Consider the following 25,856-nt stretch of genomic DNA (forward strand, 5'->3'; position numbering starts at 1 on the left):
ATTATTTAAAGAAACCAATTAGAATAGCTCTATACCAATTGTGAATAACATTATACCTATTCATCTTAATTCAATAGCTTATACTCGTAGTAACAGAAAGATGAGTATGGTTTAGATTACGTATACGCTTTATTTTTGAACCATAAATAATAATAATTCATACATAAATAGAAATATGCACATATTATGGCGTATAAATATAATTTAACGTTTTTTATCCAGTTACATATTGTTATGTAAAATATAAGAACTTTTTATAGCTTAAATGAATTAAAACAGATTTTTTTCTGTTCAAACTGTTTAAAACATTTCATTTTAATTCTCTGCCAAAAATTAATAAAATAAATTGACAAATTTTACAAAGTAATGTATGTATACATATAGAACATTATTTTTCTATGTGAATATATATTATAGCGAAGATACAAACCAATTCAGATACGGATATATTTATAACCAGTACAATTTGTACTCATTCACAATATAATTTTAATTGTAAACAAAAAAACATTTACCATATAATTATAAAATTTAATAAACACATTTAATTTAATTATATAATTCCATAAACATGTGTATAAAGATATAAAATAATATTTTTTTTCCCCAAGAACTAAAATTAGGAAATATTTAGTTAAAACAAACTAAATATATTTTTAAATATGACAAATTAATATCATGTTAAGCAAAGGAAAGCATACTTGGTGTCATTAGATGTATTTTTTTTAAGCTATTGTGAATTGTTTTCTCGACAACTCAAAATGTTGTCAAATTGTTAAAGGATGTCAAATTGCTTTTTCTCTCTTTAATCAAATCAGCTGATTTTCTTATCTTGAAATAGAAAAGCTTTTAAAAATGACATTTGAAAAGTTATTTTTTACACTTTATTAAGTTGTATTTGTAGGTAAATTTGTTAATTTTTTACATGATTTTGAGGGAAACGAGGTGAACAGCGCGTCGTGGCAGTGAAATTTATTTTTAAAATTTTTCAATTTCCTCAAAAAACAAATATAAAATTACTTTTAAACTTCTGACAAGGGCAAATGCAATTGGCAGCATATTTTGGCATTTTGTTGATTTTTGTTAATCAGTTTCGTCTGTGATTTTCTGCGATAACAAGTTAAAAAAATTTATTCAAAAGATAGCAAGATTTTGTTTTGAATTAAGACAATGACATCTACGCCCCCAACACAACCCCCATCAACGTCAAACGGTCCTGCAGCTACTGCAGCTAATAGTACCATAAAATCAGCACAAAAATCTTTAGGTTTACCATCAAAAATTTATCAGGGTCTTATTTCTAGCGCCGATAAATTTGTTCCTGACAAATTAAGGCCATTATGGAATCATCCAGCAGGTTACCAATTCTTGCAAAATGAAATAAAAATATTTGTGTAGTGTAATATTTAACTATTTAATATTTTTAGGTCCAAAAACTGTGTTCTTCTGGGCTCCTGCATTTAAATGGGTAAGAAGAAAAGTATATTTACTATTAAATCTATACTAATATACCGACACATTATTACATAATCAGTGAATGAAAATTTTATACCAAAGATCAAATATTTATGTGTGAGCGCTTTGATATTTTAATTAAAATATGCATACCTACGTATATGTTTTATATTTCAAGGTTGAAATTATTTATAATTTCTCTTAACATTCTTTTTTGAATCATGTATATACTTTTTTACGTAATTGTATACCTACTTAATAAACGGCAGAGATATTTTTTTCTAGTGATAATTTTTATAAACATTTTGCGCTGTGTAAAAAAACGTGTGTTATATGTATTATATATAATGTATACATATATGCATGTAATAAAAACGTATCTATGTAAATTGGTATTGGATAAAAAGTTCATTTTAATGTGATTGCATGCACAGGAATAGTGAAAACACATTTATTTCACATTTTAATTCCGAAACAAGCGAATGAACTAACTTTTAAAAAATCTTAATAACATTAAATTGCTTGAAAATTAAGATTTTCATTTCATTGAAATTTTAAAAAATTAAAATACTTATAATTTACTGTGCTTATAAGTGCTGTACACTATTTTTCGAAAAAGCTAATACATGCTAAAAAATCTTAAAAAAAAATTTAAATTCCAATTAAATGAATTTTAGGGTCTAGTCATTGCTGGGTTAGGGGATTTAGCTCGGCCTGTAGAAACTTTGTCTATAGCTCAATGTGGATCATTAGCTGCAACAGGTAAGCCTTTTCTTTTTAAATCAGCATTGTAAAATACATACCTATTGCATTAAATTTCATCTCTTATCATAAATTCGCTATCATTACTCTTATCATAAACTAATGCATATTTGCAGAAACTATGAGCCAATTCATTTTAGAGACGCTGAAATTTCATTTGTGACAATCGACAAATGCAATATTTTTTATTTTTTTAGGGATAATCTGGTCACGTTATTCACTAGTTATCATTCCAAAGAACTGGAGTTTATTTTCTGTTAATGTTTTTGTAGCCGCAACACAATTAATTCAATTAGGTCGTGCGTATAACCATCATTTGCAAACAAAATCCTTAGAAACTAAAAAACAAGAAGAAAATCCAAGCAAATAAAATTTTAAAATTTATATGAAATCGAAATGCGAAGGAACAATATTTGCCAAAAAAAGTGAAAACTCACAAAATATTCGTTCACCCTGATACAAAAAGGACAGTTTTATGTAAAAAGTAATGAAAAAAAGTAATTTATTAGTTTAAATATCAGTAAACATTAATTCTTTCAAAAAGGATTTTATAATACAAAGCCAGAGGCTTACAACCCATATTTATGTCGATATATACTATTAATATTAAATATTCGAAAATTTAGTTATTTTAGTAATTTAATGATAAAGTAAAAATTTATAAGCACTATTTCAAATAAGTAAAAAAAATAATTTTTAAATTAAATAAAAAAACCATCAGCACCATTTTAAAAAAAAATTTTGTTCAGGATACTTTTAACTTTTATAAGTACATACTTATATTTAATATAAAATATTTATTTAAATATATTAATAGAAGTCACAAAAATATTAAAAAATTGAAATTTAAAATAATATTAATATAAGAGTGGCAAAGAAATTTCGATTCAACTAAAGTTGTTATATGAGTAATTAATTGATTATTTCACATAATAATGTTCATTGTATCAAAACCATTAAACAAAATGATTGGGATTTTAATTAAATAAAATTTAAAATACAAAATTAAATCATATGCTTCGAATTCGATAACTTTTTAAACAGTACATAAAAAAAATTAAAATTTTTACCTAGGTGAATCTATAGAAAATTTAAAAGTATAGTGTACATATTATATTGATTATATAAATTTTGTTTTATTAATGTATTACAGAAATGCTACTTTCGTACCTATGATTTTATTTCAATTAATACTAAAATGATTCTTAATATTTTAAAGAAACATACATATTATGTAAAAAAATCGATTATATTTTATTATAAGATTAAAAACTGATTATAAATTGAAATTCTTTCTATTTTTCGAATTTATGTAATTTTACCGTAGGGGTTATAGTTATTCGATTTGATAAAAAATTTATTTTAAGTAAATAAAAATGGGATTTTTTAAAGAAGTGAATTGTTTTATTTTCAAAAACCATATTTGGAATGTACTTGTTATTCCTTATATTATGAACAGATATTAAGTGTTAGTAAAAAACAAGAAACACATCATTCTCTGTTCGTTTTGTTAAACTTCAAATAGAAATATTTAAAAAAAAGTCAAATATCTCATTCGATTTCAAAGAACTGAAAACTAAACCAGTAAAAACAGCACTGCATATCCTGCAGTGTATATTTTTTAGGAAATATGATTTTTCTTCGCCGTTTTCTATGCACCGTTTACAAAACTATTACTTATGATTTTGAAAGCTACAGAGTCTTGATCATGAAAACAAAATCATTTCATATTATTTCATAGTATAGTTTAAAATCATTATATTAAATGAAAAAACCTATTCTTATATCTTTAGTTGCTGGAATAAAAGGACATCCTAGGCCAATTACTTGAAAAAATACACATTATTTTCGATAGATGGTTATCATTTTGTATTTCGTTTTTTTCATTATGCTTTGCTGTAACATTGAAAGAGTAAACTGTTTTACTTATAAATTATAATAAATTATATAATTACTCTCATCTGTTCTTTTTCTTTGTTTTAAACAAAGTTACATACAATATTTGTTACTTTACTTTGAATATTAATGTTTTAAAGGTTAAGAAAAAAGCAATTCTTATTGTTGATCAATATTTAATTGGAAAATATTTTGTTTTCAATAAAATAAATACAATTATAGACAAATATAGAATGCTATATTTGAAAAAAAGACAAACTGATTCGTTTCAAATATTACAATAATTTAAAGTTAATTCTTTATAACATGTAGATGCACACATATTTAATTTTCTTTTCAATCTTTTCATGTTAATTAAAATTTACATTGTATATCCATTTGGATTATAGTTAAGTTCCAATAAATAAAAGATTTATTATAATAGTAAATCTGATAAATATTCAAGCTTACCCAAAATTTTAAGTCATGAAAGAATTAATGAAAGAAAAAAAATTTTGAAATAGAAAAAACTTAAATCAATTTTCCTCTCCGTTACAATGATCATACAACAAGAATAATAATTTATTGATTTTTTTAAAATCATTTCATTTAATAACATAATGCTGTATTTTGCTAAATACCAAATAATATTTTATATAAACTTTAAGCTAACACTAACTTTTTTTTTTGTTTTTTTTTTTTTAATTTTGTTGCTTTTAACAAATTTACAATAAAATATGAAATATTTAAGTATATTGTTTCGTAAAATAACAGAACATTAAAAAATTTTGCATTTAATAAAAAAAATGTGAATGTTTTCAAGAGAAGACTTAAAATGAATTATTTTTCTTTCAAATATAAATGGCTTAAATGTACTTAAATATTTTAATAAAGGTATCGAAAAACGTGGTTTTTCCAACAAACTTGTATAAAACTGTATGTATATTTTGAAGATTAATCTTTTGTTTTTACTTTAATATCATATTTTATAGCTTAAATATAATTATTTTATACATTATATGTATAAAAAAAAGCATCAATGTTTTGTGACGCACCGAATTCCGATATACTAACCGGTATAAATTTTAATTACACCTATAACGTTGTATAAACAATTACATCTACTTTAAACTCCAAACTGCAATTTATTTGATAAAAAATCCTTTTTTGATGTGATATTAAATCGATTCCACTTATTCACTTTTCATGCAAATAAAATGTAAATTTTCTTTTTTAATAAATTTTTGTTAATATCTTTTTGTTTCTATTTAGCAAGCAAAAAACTATTTAAGTAGATTTAAATATTCGGCATTAGATTACAATTTATTTTTTTTAAAATTCAATTATTTTTAAATGTGAACTTTCAGTATCAGTTTTCTAATATATTACAATATGAAATTCAAGTATCATTGGATGGAATACTTTACAAAAATTTTTCCCCAAGTACTTTTAAAATACAATTGATTTAATTCATAAAATTCATTAAAAATTTTTATTATCATAAAAAGAAATTAATCCTCAAAATTTAAATTTTCATTTTTCAAGAAAAACTATATCTATTAAAAATTTTTTAATAAGGAGTTCACTTTTTTTATTGGAAGATTTTTTTTTAATTACTAGTTTTGGAAAACAAATGCATAAACAAGATATAAAATTTAATTTTTTAAATAATTTTTATTTTGAACTACATATGTATATCTAAAAATGCTAAAAAACTTTGGTTTTTATGCAAAATAGAAAAACAAAATGCAAAAAAATTAAGTACAATATAAAAAAGAAAAAACACAAAATGCAAAAATTAAATATTTTTGTTTTTAAAAAAAGTCAAGACTTGAAACAATGCGAAAATGAAATATTTACTTAAAATATTAAAATTTTTTCTAAGCATAGCTATTTTGATCTGCTGGAAGTGTTAAGTCTGATAAATAAATAAATACGTATATTAGATAATTTTTTGTAATATTAATAGACAAAAGCTATTTTATAAAAGGTTAAATTTTAAAAATGTATTTCGATAAATATACTAAGTTTATCAATGTGTAATTTAATTGCAAGAATTTTTTGATTAATAACATAATTAATTAAAAACAAATTCACAAAATAAACATTTATTATTTTGTATTATTATTTTGTTATAAGTTCTTATTAAGAATAATCATAATTCAAAAAGTTTTAAAATTTTTTTTATTAAAAAATTTTATATTTCTTTCTGAAAAAAAAAAACAGAACTTAAAAATAATGCAGCGTAAATTCTTAAACATTCTTAATAAGAAAATTTTTAATTTTAAATTCTTAAATTTAGTTTTTGAAATTACTATAAAAAAAATACTTTTTTTTTAATTTTTTTTGGTAAATTTTAATCTGAAAAATTAGTAAATTGTATACAATATTAAAAAACAAATTATAATTTTTTTGGTGCTTATTTTGAGTTATTTTTTGTATGTTATATTTTTTTTTTTCAAAATTTTGTCTTGTTAAACTTTAAGTCGTACGTGGACTATAATTAATTTACCATAGCCCAGATGAATAACCGCCTGGTGGTTGTCGAACACGTCCACCACTTTGTGATGGAGATGATGGTGCAGCCGGTGGGGCAACTGGGGTAGACGGTTTCTCTATTGCTAATGTAGATGGTTTTTCTATAATTGGTGTTGACTTTTTCTCAACTGCAACACCATTTCCATTTTGGATAGAACCATTTGTAGTAGGAGGTGACGGAGCTGGAACTGAACGTTCAGTCGATGGGGCTTTTTGGGCAGCAACATTATTATTCGTTATAACTGCTGGTCTTGATTCTACCGGTGATGGTGCATCTGGCGTAATTTTTGCTACGGCTTCGTTTGGATCAACCGTATTCATACAGCTATTTAAATTTGATGAATTTTGTTGATTGTATTTTGGTCTTGGTTTAGGTACTTCCATTTCTGGCGGAGCAAATATATTCGAATGACCACCGCCTGGAGGTTTTAATACACGCGATGATGTACGTCCATCACTTATACCCAAAGTGTATTCACTTGAAGCCATTGCAGACATTGAAAAAGATTGATTTATGTTCGTCTTCTTCGAAAAAAATTTTTAGTAATTTTTTAAAAAACTTGTTGCGAAGTATGAAATGATTTGAATTTAAAATATTTTTGACAAAAACAAAAAATATTTTTTTTTTCTCTAAAATTATAAATTTTTATTTTGGTTTTGATCCTGAAAATGAAAAAGAAAAAAATAAATAAATAAAATGAAAGTAAATTAAATAGTAAAAAAAGCAACAAAACAAATTATAGTTTTAAACAATAAGAATAATACGATAGCAAAATATTTTTAATCGATATTGTGAATGTGTTTTTGCATTCTTGAGAAAACAATAGAAAATTTTTTTTAAAGTGAAGATATTGGCTTCCACAATTTAAATATTGGCAAATAAACGTAGTATGTTGTGCGCAAAACTTTAAACTATGAATATAAAATAAAATATGAATATAAAATAATGTGATTATTATAAAGAATAAGATTAATATAAAGAAATTTATCTTTTAAGTATGAATATTATAAACAAGCAAATCTTTTTATTTAAAACATTAAATAAGTATTAAAACTTGACCACATTATGAGTTTTAAAGTTTCAGTTGTTGAAGTTAGTGTTAGCTGCTAATTCGTATAATAATTAATTTGATTACATATTGTTTAAAATTAATTAGTTTTTAAAAAAATTAACTATTTTTGTTTAAAATTCTTAAAACAAATCCAGTTCAAAATTAAATAATTTTTCTAAAGTCTAGTGTATCTAGTTGTATGGAGTATATTTATTATCAGCACAAAGCACATTGCGGAAAGCCTAATGCTTATATGTACACACATCAAAAAACACTTACTTTTATTATTTTGACAACTAAATAAATATTAGCAATCTAATTTTCTCTAAACAAAAATTAAGTAAAATGTAATGTTTCTGCAAATATCACTTTAACACTGAATTGTACTGTTAAAAAATTTTCCTTTTATACTTTTCAGTCGTATGTGTTATTATTTCAAGATTGTTTAGTTGCAGGTAATGTGCATAGTCCCTGCAAATAGTTACTAGAGTGACTACCTAACTAAGCTGATACGATTTTTTTTTATTGATAAAACGGAAAATTTCCACTAAAAGCAACATTTGGCATTTTAGTTGAACCGTATAAATAAATATCTACTGTACCTGATACTACCATAAAAATTTAAAATTTAACATATGATTTAATTCAACATGTTTATTGTTCAATATGTTCATGTCTTTTATCCCGTTAATTCTTAACACTTTTGGATTTTGGAACATTTTAACTTTTAAATTTAATAATATGTAATATAAATTTAAAGGATGTTCAATAATTCTAAATATGTATATTAAGCAGAAAGTAATTTAAGACAGAATTTAATATTATTTATACATAAATCAGAAGTAAATTTAATAATGCTGAAATGATGTCAAAATAAAAATACATGCCGAAACTGGAGAAACGGGTTACGATAAGCTAATAAAATATATAAGAGGAATTTGTTGACCGTTTGGCAGGTATTTAAACAAAAAATCTGTAAATCTTTAAATATAATGTAATATAAACATTTGCACGAAAGAAATGATCCAGAAACGTCTAATTGTGTTATCTTCGCGGTCAATTATCATAAATAATTAAAAAGATGAAATAAATCACTCTCTAAACACATTTTTAATCAAGATTTTTTAAAATAGTAATAATAATTTAGAAGGGAACTTTCTTCAACCTGGATTTAACAATAATAAAATTCTTAACTAATTACAAAAATTTTACAAAAAATTTTTATGAAATGCATGTTATTTCAATTTAATATTGATAAAATATAAATTGTATATTTAAAAACGTATGTACTTACGATTGCATCTTGATGCAAAACAGACTCGCATATTATGTTATATTCTAAACAAATATAATGTTTAGGAAAATATCAATAATAACGACAATAACGGCAAACTATATAGAAAAGTTTTCAATTTGAAAAAAATATTTAAGATTACCATATTCTTCTTTTGTTTATGTGTGATTCAACCGGCAGAGACGATTTTAAGTTACCAAAATAAAAATTTAGTTACTGTCGGATTCAATCATTCTTTCCATATAAAGTCATTAATTTATAGTTTTCTTTCGCTTTGTTTTTATTTTTTATAAAACACAAATTAAAAAAAAAATAAGAACTTGTAAAAATGAGATTTAACGTCGTATATCATACTAAAGAAATATTAAATTCTGGTATTGTTTGTTAAAGAGTGACATCACCATAATCATGTACTATAATATTTTCACTTAAATTCTTAAAGAATAGAAATAAAAGTAAAATTAAATGAAAAATATCGCAAAAATATTTATTTGGAATAAATATTTGAAACAATATTCTAAATAATTTCTTATTTAAAAAAATAGAATAAAATTTATTCTATTTTTTTTATAAATTTCCATTTTGCGTTTGAGCTTACTTCAACTATTCCTAGATCGACCGACTAAAATTTCAAATAGCTTTTGCTAATACGAAAATGAAACTATGCTGTTTTTATTGCAATTCTCAATAAATTCAATATATTTCTGAAATTTCGGCATTCTTCCCAAGTATTTAAATAAATTAAAATTCAACTTTTCTTTCCGAATATAGCAATAGTTGTAATATAGTCAAATTTAAATAATTTTTTTCTCATTAATTAATGAATTAACCTTAATAAAACAATGAATTATTGACGAACGACCTTGAAATTCAAACTTAGAGTTTTCAACTTGGGAGAAAAATATAATTAAGAAAACAAAAACAATAAAAAAAATTATCTACTTGTATATTTTTTGAAAATCTATAAAATATTAATCAAAAATTTGAAGATATTTTTTCATCTTCATTTATACATACATACATATATTGCTTTTCGTTAAAGTTCTTGACATTGTAGATCCCGTATAGCAGTTTTTTAAGTACAAGTATATACATATGTACATATATTAAAAAAAAAACAAAAATACGTTTTTTTTCTTTTCATTTGTTAATTTAGAATTTACGTGATTTTAAAATTTATGACGACAAAAAAATGATCAACAATACAATGACTCTTTTTTTACAACCAGGTAACAATGACTTCATTTTCTTAAAATTGAATATACATTCAAACATACATTCAAACTGAGAAATTCATAATAAATAATAGTGTGATTTTCTCTATATTTCATCTAAACTTTATTATACATTAACGTATGTATGTGCGAAATGAAATGATGTAAACTCGTTTTTTTTCTTTTTATTTTTTTAAAGAAGCCAATATTTTTTACTTACATAATTTTTCTATTTTTAGATAAATCAAAAGTTGATTTAAATGATTCGATCCAGGCTATAAAAATTATAGGATATTAAATGTAAATATATGTGTGTATGTTTGTATATTTCAATATTATTATTTATTAATATTTCCAAATAACAAATAACAGGAAAAAACGAAAGTTCTAGCAGTAATGAAATAAAATTAATTAATATATGAAATATGAATTTGAAAAATATATGTACATATATGTACAACTAACTCTTTGGTCATAAAATATTAGAGATTCTCATAAATACAATACTGTAAAACAATAACTGTTAAAAGCAATACTGTAAAAACATAATAGGCCTTTTCATAAACACAGTAAATTGCGATATACATAATTATAACCTTTTTTTCTTTGCAATTTCATAAAATATCATTCTTCATGGTTAACAAAAATTGAAATTTTATATTTTAACAACAAATAAATAAAAAAAAAAGAAAAACCAAAGTCATAATAATTTGAAAACCTTTTCATTATAAATTAAAATTTTTAAAAGAAATGTTATTAATTAAAGGAAAAAAAAACAATTTACTCTCTAAATAAAAGTCATTTAAAAATTCAACTTTTTAAAGTCAACTTTATTTCAAAGGTCTTATCAAGTTTTCCTTATAATTATTAAAAATAATATATTTAATTTACGCGAAACAGAAAAATCAAGTAAATATTTTAGTGAAAGTAATATTGTCTAAAAACAAAAAAAAATGTTCATGAATTTCATATATTATAGGATTAATTAGAAAGACAGTCATTAAAGTATCATTTTATGCAATGAAAATAAATTATTATGGTGAAAGAGTTCAACTACTCTATCAACTAACTATAGTGGTAATAATATTTTAAATGGTATTGGTAACCATAAAGATTTTCATAAATTAAGTGTGCACAGATTTATTGAATATTTAAATAGGAAAAAAAGGGTATAAAAAATTTTATAAAATTCATTAACATACATAAAAAAAATATTTAAAATACATAACGAACAATTAGAAATTTTATTTTAGCATTATTCAGGCTTACTGCATGAATTTGTCGCAATTTATTCACTTTTTGTTTCAGGTTATTCGTTCGTCTTACATGGAAACATTTAGTTTTTACATGAGAAATTATTTAGCTACGTAATGCTCTAGTTTTGTCTATATTTCCCGTTTCTATGATATATAAAAGTATTATACCAAATGCCAAATGAGTTAATTTAATTTATAAATAAGTAGTTTTAAAATTTATTTCAATTAAATTAACAGTGTTCGTTAAGGAGCTTATTTAAAATTTACTTACTTAAAAATTCTGTCACATATCTATAATTTTTGATTATAGAAAACATTATACAGAAGTTGAATACATATACATACATATGTGAATTTCTGAATAAAGCGGATTTAGAATATAATTCTACATTTCTACAGTGAGATTAGAAATTTCAGATAATTGAGATAAAAAATTTATTTTCCTCTTATATAATTGATTTTTTAAATTATTATTGATCCAATTAGGAATACTTCTTTAGTTTTTTTTTGTAAAATTAATGCAGCCAAAATCAGAAATTACAATCACATTAATGCTATTTAGGCTTACAAACTAATTTCTAACATGCTTGTATATTTATTTTTATGTGGATTTGGTTTTTTTTTCAAGTAAATTGTTGGATTTTTGAAATATTCTTTTTTTTTTTTAATTATCTGTTGTGGAAAGTTTTTAATCAAATTTTTATAAGTTTATATTATACTTAGAACAGCAATTTCAAATGAATGTTGTTTTTTTTCATAAAACAACATAAAAATAAATTTTCATTAAAATTTTGATACTATTTTAATAATACCGAATCCTATATTAAAACGATTAAAACATCAATTGATTAATCTTATACAAAAATTAATTTTTCCCCCTCATTTTATGATTTCAGAAATGAGTTTGCGATTAAAGAGAAGCAAAATGCAAGTTCCCTGAGAAACAATATTCTCGTTTGGATTTTTCGGCATGTCTATACGTAATTGAAACTTTTCATATGCGTTTATACATATTAAAATGTTTAGATAATATGATAGATGCTTTTTAAGTGGTAATGATGCTGATTCATTTTCTTTGTATCTCTAAAAACCAAAATAAATTTTAATGGAGACAGAATTTGTTAAATGATTTATTGGTTCATCTTTGAAATTTTTTTTTGTTTCATTATTTCCAAAATACAAAAATCTACTCGTTAAATTTTATCAAGTAATACTTTCAAAAATATTTCATATACAAAAGAATAAATTAACAAACTAACTTTACTGTTATATAATATAGTTCTTAAATTGCCAATATTTAGTGATTAATGTATGAAATTTGCAATAACCGTAAACCATAATAAATAAATTTTACCTATTTCGAAATTAACTAGTACTTAGAAATATTATTTATGCACAACCATAAATTTTTGCATATAAATACTAAAATTTACTTCAACTCTCACTTTGTGAATCATGGAAGATTTTGATTAATAAATAAACTCATAATAGAGTATTATTGCATAAAATGTACTTTATGCACATACATACTTTAATCATGCGTTCATAGTATGTATTTAACTTTGTTTCTGTTTTCTGAATTACAATTTCCTTCCTTATATTTATGAATAAAACTCGAAAAATTAATATAATTTTTATGAAAATTAAACTCATTTGTATGCGTTCTTTAATATTTTGAATGGATGACAATGGAGGATTTTCAAATTGAATTGAAGTAACAACAAAAAAAATCAATTAAACTGTCACGTCATATAGTTCTTATTTGCTCCAATCAACAATTTCATTTTATTTCACACAACATACATGTATGTCCACATAATTTTCTATTGTAATTATTTAGAACCGTTTTAAATAAAGAAGACATCAAAATTAAAATAAAATTTAAAAACAATTTAATACTTAAAATAAGGGTTTTGGAGCCTCAATTGAAAATTTTAAAAATTTATCACAATTCGTATACAGGAATCAGAGCCGTTAACCGAGGTATACTAACTGAATCGGACGAATTTATGTGAGTTAATCAGCATGTAAATGTTATAAAAATTTTGATAACAAAATGTCAATAATATTAAATATTAAATTTTTTTATATTCTGCGCGCGGTAACCTATAGTTTTTTTTTTTTCAAAAAACAGCAAAATTACAGATTATTTTATAAGAAAAATGTTGTTTAGCATAAATAATATCAAAACAGGTATTAGCAGCTTCACCAAAATTGATGACATACATAAATATAACTAAAATTGCGAGTATAAGAATTCAATAAGTTAAGTAATTCCAATATTTTCAAGTAAAGAATTCCCAGTTTTGGACAAATAACATTCGTTTCGTTATCGAATCCATACACGATATTGAAAACTTTATTGAAAGGTTAAAAGCATTTTTTTTATTTTATCTGTTATGCGTGCGCATATTACATTCTGTATATATGTTTGTATGATATAATCATGAAGTATTCTAAAATAAAATATTATAAAAAAAGTATTCTAATTGAAGTTATAGTAAATTCTTCTCATAACAAATAAATTTAGATTATTTCTGAGATGACTCCTCAATAAGCATTTTTTTACCAAAAATCAAAAACGACAAGATTAATCCAAAACAAGAAGATGAGCTTATATTTGATAATGTACATGTTATTTAAAATTGAATTTCATAAACATATACATATTAAAAAATGATTCTGCAAAATTTGTTCTAGATATCTTAATGCAATAACGAAACATTTGCACATTACAAAAAATTACGCAATCTTATAAAAAAAAAAGAACTTAGAAAAAATAAAGTTGGGTCAAACCAATGGTATGTAAAGAAGCACTTTTCGATTCAACTAGTAAAAATTCTGTTTTTTAAAACAATCAATTACATTCATTATTTAAACCCCTGTCGTTCATATACCAAAATATTTCAAGAATTGCATACATTTTGGATGAGCAATGTATGCATTGCTCAAATTAACATAATAAAAATAATTATATTTCTTGTTGGCGGAGTATGCCATCCGTTAGCTTTCTGTATTTATAGAAATATAGATTCGAATTTTCAGAGATGGTGACATGGAGAGGGGATAAAGGTGGAAAATTTTCTTTTAACGAACTGAACTATTTATTATTGTCTAAAAGCTGCTAAAATTTTCAAACTTCTAAAGCCTGCGGTTTAGAAGAAAAACGATATTAAAAATTTGGCAAAAACGGATTTTACATAACGGTAAATTTTAACGACATTTTGGTTTTTTTAAAGCTCAAGTATAGTGTGCTGCTGTAGAAGAAGCAAGCTACTATTTTTCTGCATTTGTAGAATTTAAAAAACGTTTGTGGTTTTGTTACAATAAATAATGTTATTTTTGATCTTTAAGTAGCTATAACTTTTAGAGGGAGGGAGATATTTTCGAAAAATAAGTTTCTAGTAAAAATGAACATATAAAATTTCAGCTTTCTGCCCTCATTGGTTTAGAAGTTTTGTAAACGGGTTCACGGGCGGACGAGCGGACAGAGCGAAATTAATAATCACTTTTTTTTTTAATTTTTTTTTGATAGAGTGTAAAAACTGGATTAATATTGCTATATTAAAAGTAAATGTAACATAAAAATTATTTTTATAAATGTACAAGAATATTTCAAATACTTTGTTATTCTTTTTTACCTTACAATTCGAATTTTATTTTCCCCATCGAAATTTTTATAGTAATTTTTACGAAGAATAATTGAATAGGAAATTTTATGTTTATTTTCCTATGAAATTGCATTAAAAGTTTTTTTAAAACAATGTTAAAAGATAAGGAAGTTATAAAAATTAACTTGTAAAAAGGAAAGAACGATGCTTCATTAACTCTTAAAATGTTTTATTACTACATTACATAAGTACTTCTTAGATGCATGTACTCACTCAAATGTCTTAGCACAACAGTGTACTTGATATTAAAAAAAACCACGTTACTATTGCTATGGGTTACAAAAATATTGAAATAAAGTATAAACTTTAAAAAAGATAATTTAAAATCGACTTTTACATAATTGAAATATGATTTATATTAAAAATGATAATTTATAAAATAATAGATTACAAAAGAGACATAAACCGAATTACTATTGATAAATCTGTCTCGAGTTTTTCAATTAGCCAACTGAAAGAAATTATAATATTCATTTTCAAACTACTAAACCAAATATAATTTTCTGTAGCATATATATGTTATATATATATATATAAATATATATATGTTATATGAAAAATTACATTTTGATCAGAAAAATTTCTTTTTGTTTTGCATCTGAAATTTTTATATCACTAAAGTTGCAAAATTTATTAGAAATTATATAGTGATTTAATAATTATAAAATAAATTTTTGCCGAATTATGCATCATAACTTTTATTCAGTGAGTGTATAAAATTTTTATTACAAACCTGAAATAATATAAAAATTATGATCATACATATGTACATACATAATTCCCATAAAATTTTTGATTTTTAAAATATTTTTTTAAATCTTTTCAAAAATATTTTTTGTTTTAAGGCGAAAGCATAATTTAAAGCCAAATAATAATGACCTTAAATTAATGAATACATAAAGTATTATTTTTACTCACACTACGTAGGTTTTACACAGTTTATTTAATTTGTGGTGTGAAAAGTTAGTGAACTCTTTTCAAACTAAAAAGAAGAAAAAAATCTAAAATACACATATAATAAAACTTGCTAAAAATTTCAAGGTGTCAACATGAAAAGCTTTTTTTTTCTACTTGGCATGTTATCAGAAAATACACAACATATAATAAATACGAAAAGAAAAACAAAATGAAAACCCATTCAATTTGCGTCTTGAGTTTTCTTTTCGAAAATAAATAAATTAAAATTTCCAACGTTAAAAATAAAATTATTATGGTGAAACTTAAAAGGAAAAAAACAAAAAAAAAATTTTTGTATAGACATTAAGCTTAGAGCGATTTTTTTATACTTAATTAAATTATTTTCCTTTACAAAAGAAAAACTATAAGTTGTTTGTTCGTGTTAATTAAATAAAAAATAAAATAATGAGATTTTTCACAAATATTTCAACAACAGGTAGAAAATAACAACTAATAATGAAAATAACATTAATTTTCTTTTTTTATTTATCGAATAATTAAAAAAGCTGATCTTTTATAACCCTTTCTATAAAATATTTGTGTTAAGCTATTTCACACAATAGTACCCAAGTGAATCATGTTGTCATTTTGATGAGTGAATTCCAAAATAATATTACGTTACAATATTATATGTATAACTATAATTTGTACTTATTATATATACTTGTACATATACATATGTACATATGAATATTGTAGGATTATTTCAATAATTTGTTACACATATTACATAATGTGCAAGTACCTATACGTATAAAGGAAATAACATAATTGGATTAATATAAAAGCCCCCTTTGACCCATGTGTAACAGTTTAAATATTTTATTATGTATATTATGTATGTATGTATAATTAATTAAAGGAATAGATATGCAAGTACTAATGTGAATACGCCATAAAAAGTATATACGTAAGCATTATTAAAGCTACATTTAAAATTAAGCCAATCGTATCTATAAATTTTCACTAAAAGCGAATACGCATAAACAAAAATTATATAGTATGTATACACTTTAATGCATCTTATTTGAAAATTAATTGAAAGAATTATTATTTTTCTTCATACTCATGTGTGTATGTATGTAAATAGCTTTGAACACAGTAAAAGTTTTGATATCACAAAATCAAAAAACTAATGTTTAAAACAGATTGCCGAAGCTGGATTTATTATATACAGAAAAACAAAATTTGATTGACATTATTTTGTAATTGATTCGCAGTCTAAACTTTCTAAAATTACTCTTTTCGTTACCATCATCTGAACTTAGATGTATCGTAGTATTTGGTATTAAAAAATATAAAGAATTGCATTTTTGAATTATTTGAACATTGTATTTGAAATTATTTGAACATTATATTTTTTATTTATTTTATTTAAAAGGTCAAAAAAAAATAAAAACAAAAAAATTCAAATGCAATAATTTATTTTCTTTCACGTGACGTCAAAACTGAATTTCCGTAGCATTATAAAATTTTAATGCAAATTTCTCTTTGCAAATGCAGAAATTTATTGCAAATACATACATACATATAAAATTTCGCAATATACTTTTACATAAGCACATACAAAAATTTTTTTTAAACAAATTTTATAAATTTCATGTTAAAATTACAATTTTTATAATTATATTATTAATTATTACAATTCATTGGAACCGAAATGGGATTATTCGACACAAAAAGACGGAAAATATTTTAAAGTTTAAAAATTAGAATTTTCGTTTTATTTATTAATAAACATACATATGTATATACGCAGATATGCATACATACAAATAAATATATATTAATATAAGTATGTATTTGCATGAAGAGTTACAGTTAGGTACCAATGAGTACATATACTTAGGCGATGGAGAAAAAATTAAATTAATTTTCATGAATTTTCCTTATTATTCTTATGCTATTGTTTCGCTATACAGACAAAATTATATTACAAATTCGTCATACATAGGTGAGGTTAAATAAAAAATTTCACTGTTTTTGATATTTTTTTTTGGGTTTTTCTTTTTTTTTTATATATAAGAAATTTCTCATAATTTCCTATTCTTTTTTATTTTATCTATTGAAATTTATCGTAAAGATATGAGGAAATCAATTAGGCATACATTTTTTTTATGATTTTGATTTTATCTTTTCTCTATGAAAAATCATTATATTTTGTTCCAAATGTTCTTTCTTGCTTTTCATTGCTTCTATTTCACGAGGTAACATAATTTTTTATACATAATCTACTCAATACATACAAGAACATATATATTTGTGTACATATACAAAAAGCATTATGTACAATTGAAAACAATAAAAAATTTGTATTTTCAGAACATTTCAACAAAACTGAAGAAAAATTTTTACAAATTGAAAAGGAAGTGAAGATAAGCATTCCGCCGTGCATATTGAATCAATAACACATAATATAAACCAACATACTAAAAAAATAGGGAATAATATTAAGGAATTGGCTATATTTCGGTACCCAAAACAATTTAAATTTCATTTGTTTTCTCTAAAATTAAAATGTTATAATTGTTTTTAATATGTACATATACAATTATGTATAGTAAATGTAAGATAAAAATTTATGTTGAACCATATGTTAATTTTCTACAATCTTTCAAGGCTTTTTATATTTAATTCATGCAATTTTATATACATATTTTTTTCAAAATAGAAGTAGAATAAACATTTTTTAAATTTTTGACCTTAATGCACATAAATATTTAATATACATTATTTTATTATTATAAACATATACACACATTATGTATTATTATTACATTTAAAAAAGGAAAATGTCAAAAATGTGTGTGTAAATATTTTATTAACTCAAAGTTCCCAGAAAAATAATCGACTTTACTTGCTCTACTGAATAAATTGTAAAAGTATAAAATAAAACAATGAGACAAAAGATTGAAGCAACAAAAAAAAAAGAAATTTAAGACTGTATAAAATCATCAGAGCTTACTAGTTCATTAAGTCGGACTAGATCTAGATTATTATTTATGTCGCGCTTCACCGATTTCAATATCGTAAATAAGAAAAAAATTATGTTTTGCATTTTAAATTAGTAAGTCTGCTTAGATAAGTTTATTGTCATTAACTTAAGAGTTTTTGTTATTACAAAACAGCATTCTTATGCTATTTGCAATTTGATTCTCCATTCAATCAGTTAGCAAAATGGCTACAATTAGTATATAAGTAACTATATAAAGAAACAAAATGAAAAAAAGATCTTAACAATTTATCATTTTTCTTTTTTCGCATTTACCTAGTTAATTTGAATGCACAATTGATGATTTTATTCTATTGTAAATTTTAAATTAAGTGAAGAGTTCATTTTAAATAATGGGTAGGTATATTATAGTAATGAAATTTTAATATACATATATATATATATATATATATATATATATATATGTAATGTGGACGACCTTATACAAAATTATAGTATTAAATGAATTCCATAAATGTAGGCTAAATAGCAAAATATGTAAATGTAGTGAAAATTAACATTACATATTTTTTCAATAAGACATATTGTTTTATTGTGTTTAACATTCAATGTTTTTGTAGAACCGAATGGAACGAACTAATTACTGTGCTATCGTAATAGATATTTCAAACAAATAATATGAAACACTTAACGATTTAATTAAAATATTCAATGTACAAAGATGCATATTATGTGCACACAAATTTTCTTAAAGGATAGATTAAAAATATGCATATTGTAAGAGGCTAAATATGTTACAATATTATGTTAAGCACAAAAGGCATATTGAGCGAAGAAAGGCATGCTGAGTATATTATAAACTCACTGTTCTATTCAACAAATAACTCAACAACGCTGTTAAGCTCCACATTAAAGAAAATATATTAAAATTAAGTTTTTCGGCATATCACATAAAAATATATAAAATAACTTAAAAAAGGTCCAATTAATAATAAATAAAAAAAAGTTACGATACTACAAAAAAAAAAATAAGTAAATTATAATAGTTGATAATTTTTAAACATTAATAAATTGTTTAAAAGTTTCAAATATTTTAAGGTATTCACTGATTTTAAAAAATTCGCGAATGTTAAGGACATACTCGTATAGTTGGTAATTAGTAATTGCTATTATTAAATACAGACGCAAAACAAATTATGACTCAATATCTACATATTCGATTTGTTTATACATATAATGTATGTATGTAATTTATGATAAATCCAACAAAATGAAAAGCTCACTTCAATTATTTGTTTTTTTTTTTGTTTTCTTTACCTTGAGTGACACAACAACAGTAAAAATAGCATAATATTTTCAGGACACTTTAATTACTTACAATATTGATTATGAAACAAAAATATTCCCAAAAAATTTATTATTATACTAAATAAACTAAAATTACAATGAGAACCATTTTATGCTTATAAACTAAAAAAAATAAAACTCGAAAGGTAAAATTCAAAATAATATCAAAATCTTATGAGAAACAAATCTAATTAAATTTCACTTTGATATTACCGTTAGTTTTTTTTTTACGATTCCGTTTCTTTTCAAGCAAAAACCGTTTTCATAATTTAATCCAAATTTTGTTTCTTTAAATTATTAAATTCTCCACAGTTATTTAAAAATTAATAAACAACTTAAAATAGAAAATTTACCGATTAAACGCGATTTTAACTTAACCCAACAATGGTTAATTTACGTCTACTGCTACTCAGCTGCTTAATAATTTTGAATGAAATCATTCAAGTTTTCTATTTGTTTTTGTTTTGTTTTCCCAACTTCAATGAATGCTTGTGAGAGGAGAGCGTACAGTACACAGTAAAATAGTAGGGGATAAAAATAACATAATATGTATAAAAAAAAGAAAAAAAACTAAGAAAAAAGAGAAAAGTAAATAAAACGCAAATAAAATTAAAAATTGTGCAATATTTATTGTTAGTAAACAATTTTCTATCGTTTTATTATTTTTTTTCACAATTTTATTTATACAAAAATTACAGCCTTATACCAAATAAAAAGAAAACATGATTTTTATTAGCTCTACTTTGGATACTCTTTGGATGTAATCAATGATTTTTATGTAAAATCAATATTTGATTGACACTAATATTTTGTTATTTTGTTATAATATAATTTTTGTTATTTAAGAGAGGATCGAGACAGTTCGTCAATCAACACCAAACTCTCCAATTATGACATAACAAGCAAAGTATATCTATTAATAAGTAGTTCGACTCTCCGTTTACACCACACTAATGCAATCCTCACCAATCTTTGTATACAAAAAATTCCCTTAGCTAAAAGAGTTAAGCAGTGTACCTTCTTATTTTCATTTTTATACACATAAGAATTTTTGGGAGTGGGAAAGAGTACGCAATAGATGTCAACCTGTTTTTTTATAATGTATTTTTAAAAGCGGGAGTTATTTATTTTTCCCTATATAAAGTATAGGAAAATATATTAAGAATTTTAAGGCGGGAGTTTTATTTTTGTAACTCATTCCAGTACAAGGTGGCAAAAAATGTGTATTTCATATTATAAAATCGAAGCGGGAAAAAGTGTTTAAAAAAATTATTATAATTTATATAATATAATTTTGCAAAATAATAAAAATAAACTTTGAAAAGACGTGTTTGGCAACAAATGAAATTTTCGTGTCGGCTTTTTCTCCTCACTCACAAAATTATATCTCAAACACTTCAAATAATGTATTTCACAATTATTTAATTTTTTTTTAATATTGTGCTTCTTTTCAAAATTTATTTTTATTATTTTGCAAAATTATATTATATAAATTATAATAATTTCTTTTTAACACTTTTTCCTGCTTCGCTTTTATGATATGAATACACATTTTTTGCCATCTTGTACTGGAATAAGTTACAAAAATAAAACTCCCGCTTTTAAAATTCTTAATATTTTTCTCTATACTGTTAAAAATACATTATAAAAAAAAAACAGGTAGACATCTATTGCTTTCTGTCCCTCTCCCAAAAATTCTTATGTATAAAAATGAAAATCAGAAGATATATTGCCTAACTCTTTTAGCTAAGGGAATTTTTTGTACACAAATATAGATGAGTGATTGCATTAGTTTGGTTCAAACGGAGAGTCGAATTACTTATTAATAGATATACTTTGATGAAAACTAACGGAATGGAACAAGTCGAATTACTTTTTAATAGATATACTTTGATAAGAAGTGTAATAAAACTATTCATAGTTAAAAAAAAAAAAACAAAAGAAGTATTTCATATTTAATATGGATGTTAAGCTCCCTAATATTTTTAAAATACTCAGGGATGTGATATGAATAGTAAAAGAAATGATTGATGTTCAATTGATAGTGGAAGTCAATACACATAATTTTAATTAAAAATATATTCAAGAACAGAAATATGTTAATTTTATGAAAACATAAAATGAATAACTATGTTATACTAATTACAATTATGAAATATTTCCTCAAAAAAATAAATAAATGAGTTTTGATTCATTTAAATTAAAATCAATTTCAAAATTGCAAATTATGTTTGGCACTTTATATTTTCGAATCAATACTATTGAAAATGTTTTTGAAACTTATCTAAAAATAAATTAATACCTAATGAATCATATAGTAAAAAAAAAATAAACCAACCGGTTCGCAGAAAGATTCATATGTTTCGTCATAATTTTTATAAAAATGTACACCTACTGTTGTTAAGTTAAAATTACACATGATATATATACGTTAGTATACACAAAAATATATTAATTAATACATTAGATAAGTACAGGGTGGCGCAAAAATAACGATATGGTTTGAATTCCTGATACCTTTTTTAGTTAAATGAAAATATTAATTTTTTTTTTTTGGTAAATACAAATACGCAAATGGCAAATTTTTTGGTTTAAATATGAAAAATTATATCCGGCAAGTGGTGGCCATTAGCTGCTTCGCAAATTCGTGCTCTTTCCAGCACATTTTCCATCACTTTTCGCAAAATATCAGGCGTAATGGCTCTGATCTCATCACGAATATTGTTTTTTAGCTCGTTTATGGCCTGTGGCTTATTTACATACACCTTTTCTTTTAAATAACCCCAAAGAAAACAGTCTGGTGCTGTTAAATCTGGTGAACGCGGAAGCCAACCAAAAACACTTCTGCGCAAAATAATGCGATCACCAAAAATGTCCCGTAAAATAGCCATTGTCTCCCTTGCAGTATGAGCAGTGGCTCCATCTTGCTGAAACCACAATTGTGGATGGTTTTTCGCTGCTGGCCTCAAAAAATTTTCCAGCATAGTTCTATACAGAGCGCCATTAACGGTAACTGCGTCGCCATGTCCATCTGCAAAGAAATATGGGCAAATTATCCTTTCGGACGATATACCGCACCAAACAGTACATTTAAGTGGGTGTAACTGGCGCTGATGTAGTGCGCGTGGGTTCTCCGTCGCCGATATTCTGCAGTTTTGCTTATAAACAAAACCATTTAATTGGAAGTGAGCTTCATCGCTCATTATCAAATTGTGTATGAAATTTGGATTTTCTTCTGCTTTTTGTTGGAAAGGAATGGCTTAATCAAGCCTTTGTTGATAGTCTATCGGATTCAACTCTTGCACAAACTGAATTTTATATGGAAACATGCGTATTGAGGCCAATATTCTCTGAAGGGATCTTCGTGATAGTCCCAGCTGTGTCGAACGTCTCCTTGTTGATGTTCCTGGATTCTCATCTACACTGTTGACTACACGTTCAACATTTTCCTCCGTTTGGACCGTACGCGGTCTTCTACGAGTTTGTACGTTTCTTACCAGGCGGTTTATTGTTGCTGCAGATGGCAGATTCCGCACATTGAAATACCGCCGATATGCTCGCCGAGTTAAAGTAACTGACCTGTGATTTTGATAGTAAAATTCTATGATTTTTGTTCGCTGTTGCGTTGTGTACTGCTCCATTATAAATTTGCCAAGTCTTGTTAACAAGACTCTGAAATAAAAAAAATTAATAAATAAAAAAGTTATCAAGAATTCTAAACATATCGTTCTTTTTGCGCCACCCTGTATTATATTCAATAACCTGATAATTACTCGTAAGTAATTTATAGAATTATGTTTCTGATCAGATTCTTTTTTGTTATACTGAACAGGAGTTAGGTGAATTAGAAAATGTGAGCAAATATCTTAGTACAAGCTATTAATTTAATCCAATGAATATTACGAATAGAAAAAAAGAATAATAAGCATTTTTAATAATTACTAAGTTTTTGTAATATGATATTTGTGAAGTAACGCATTAATTTGATTCCATCAAATCAAAACTAACGATTATAAAAAATGTTTTACATTCAAAGAAAATAAACAAAATAGCGCCACAATTTAACTATAATTAACCGTATAAAACCGTATCTACTGTAAATGGGATTTTGGTAATAGAACTATAACCTCTTTCAGCAAAAATTTTCTATTTAACATTTTCTCTTTGATTTACCGATTTTAATCTATTTTCATTCTTTCTTTAATTTATTCATATATTATATTTCAACATAATTATAAAAGAGAGCTAATAGATATTAACAAATTATTTCGAATTACACATATTTATATTTTTTAAATATCTTATTGTACAATTTGTATTTATATTATAATACATTATCTACCATTATGTATATTTTAATTTTCTTCAACAGGACGGTAACAATCATAATGGCAATTAAAATATATCATCACTAATATACGAAAAGCGAAACATTCTTCAAAATTAAAAATTAAAAACAACAGCAGACAATTTTTTTGGCTAAACTCAAATTTCAGTTTAAACTAACTGATTTGTATTTGAGTTATTTTCTAACTGTTTATATTGCCACCGCTTTTGCAAAAATATTGTTAAAATTTAAAATCTTTTTTAATTTAGTTAAATTACACTTCTAATAAGATTAAATTTAGTAACAATTCAAATTTGTTTGACAAATGCTAATTTGTACAAACTTAAATTTCAAAATGCAATTAGGAAGACTTTTTTTTAACAAAAACTGAAATTCACACGGATAGGTAAGCAGATCCACAAACATACGGACAACCTGAAACTATTAAACACATTTTTCTTAATATTTTTTGGAAATGCGCTAAAATTGTAAACATTAAAAAAAGAACAATAAATTAAAAACTATAGTGTCATGACAGGAAGTATTTTACAGTAAATGGAAAATTATTTTCTTTATTTTTTTTTTTTGCCGTTTGTTGTTGAACTTTTACATTTTGCTTTTAAAGAGGCAAGCAAACTTTCAATTCAAATAATAAAACTAAATTACACATACATACACGCAATTATAGTATAAAATATATGTACATAGTAGGTATATGAATATATTTATTCGCTAATTATTATCATTTGCTCATCGTTTAAAAAATTTTTCTCTACAGCATTAAAATTTAGGAAACACAAAATATAGCAAACCCAGTACAATACAATAGTAAAAATTCAAAAACATAATAATACAAAATTCTGTATAAATATAGATACCATCATTATGATTATACGAAAATTAGTAGAGTTGAAAACGCAGCAATATATCAAAAACGAGAAAAAATAGAGTTGACCTTGTCAACTCTGTGATACCTGTACGAATTTGTTATCCTATGTGCGCGAATAAAGATGCCGTAACTGACTATGGGACAGACTATGACTTTAAGTTGCCGTATTAGCATATCATTTCAGTACGAATTATGAAAAATTTCAGTACTATGTGTTTTTCAAAATACTGTGTGTGCCAAACTACTATTGAAGTTGTATGGCAGCT

General features: G+C 23.7%; 3 protein-coding genes across 4 annotated transcripts in view; 1 reads left to right on the forward strand and 2 right to left on the reverse strand.

The window, feature by feature from the left end:
- LOC129610642 (organic cation transporter protein-like) overlaps positions 1–25,856 on the reverse strand; it is a 75,036-nt gene that overhangs the window by 39,124 nt on the left and 10,056 nt on the right. The gene's annotated exons all lie outside the window — the stretch shown is intronic.
- LOC129610646 (mitochondrial pyruvate carrier 2-like) lies at positions 909–3,546 on the forward strand. Its single transcript, XM_055523280.1, has 4 exons — positions 909–1,357; positions 1,428–1,468; positions 2,133–2,217; positions 2,415–3,546. Exons 1-4 carry the CDS (start codon positions 1,171–1,173, stop codon positions 2,585–2,587), a joined length of 486 nt encoding a protein of 161 aa, XP_055379255.1. The 5' UTR covers positions 909–1,170; the 3' UTR covers positions 2,588–3,546.
- The window catches only part of LOC129610645 (jupiter microtubule associated homolog 1), a 29,812-nt gene continuing 10,070 nt past the window's right edge, over positions 6,115–25,856 (reverse strand). Inside the window, exons 1-2 of one of the 2 annotated variants that reach the window (XM_055523279.1) lie at positions 20,588–20,774; positions 6,115–7,293 (exon numbers count right to left, since the gene is read on the reverse strand). In XM_055523279.1, the coding sequence (XP_055379254.1) occupies positions 6,601–7,128 (528 nt within the window). In that variant the 5' untranslated portion in view covers positions 7,129–7,293; positions 20,588–20,774 and the 3' untranslated portion in view covers positions 6,115–6,600. Of the gene's footprint in view, positions 7,294–20,587; positions 20,775–25,856 lie in introns of those variants that run through there. The other variant, XM_055523278.1, reaches the window with a different exon arrangement.

The sequence above is a fragment of the Condylostylus longicornis genome, unplaced genomic scaffold, assembly GCF_029603195.1.
Source record: "Condylostylus longicornis isolate FDR11 unplaced genomic scaffold, ASM2960319v2 ptg000045l, whole genome shotgun sequence".
Classification (NCBI taxonomy): Eukaryota; Metazoa; Arthropoda; class Insecta; order Diptera; family Dolichopodidae; genus Condylostylus; species Condylostylus longicornis.

What these genes read in the sequence shown, in the direction of transcription:
- LOC129610646 (XM_055523280.1), top strand. Translation starts at nt 1,171, where the DNA reads ATGACATCTACGCCCCCAACACAACCCCCATCAACGTCAAACGGTCCT. An exon ending in ATTATGGAATCATCCAGCAG is followed by an intron (nt 1,358 to 1,427) that starts GTTACCAATTCT and finishes TAATATTTTTAG; the next exon opens with GTCCAAAAACTGTGTTCTTC. An exon ending in GGGCTCCTGCATTTAAATGG is followed by an intron (nt 1,469 to 2,132) that starts GTAAGAAGAAAA and finishes AATGAATTTTAG; the next exon opens with GGTCTAGTCATTGCTGGGTT.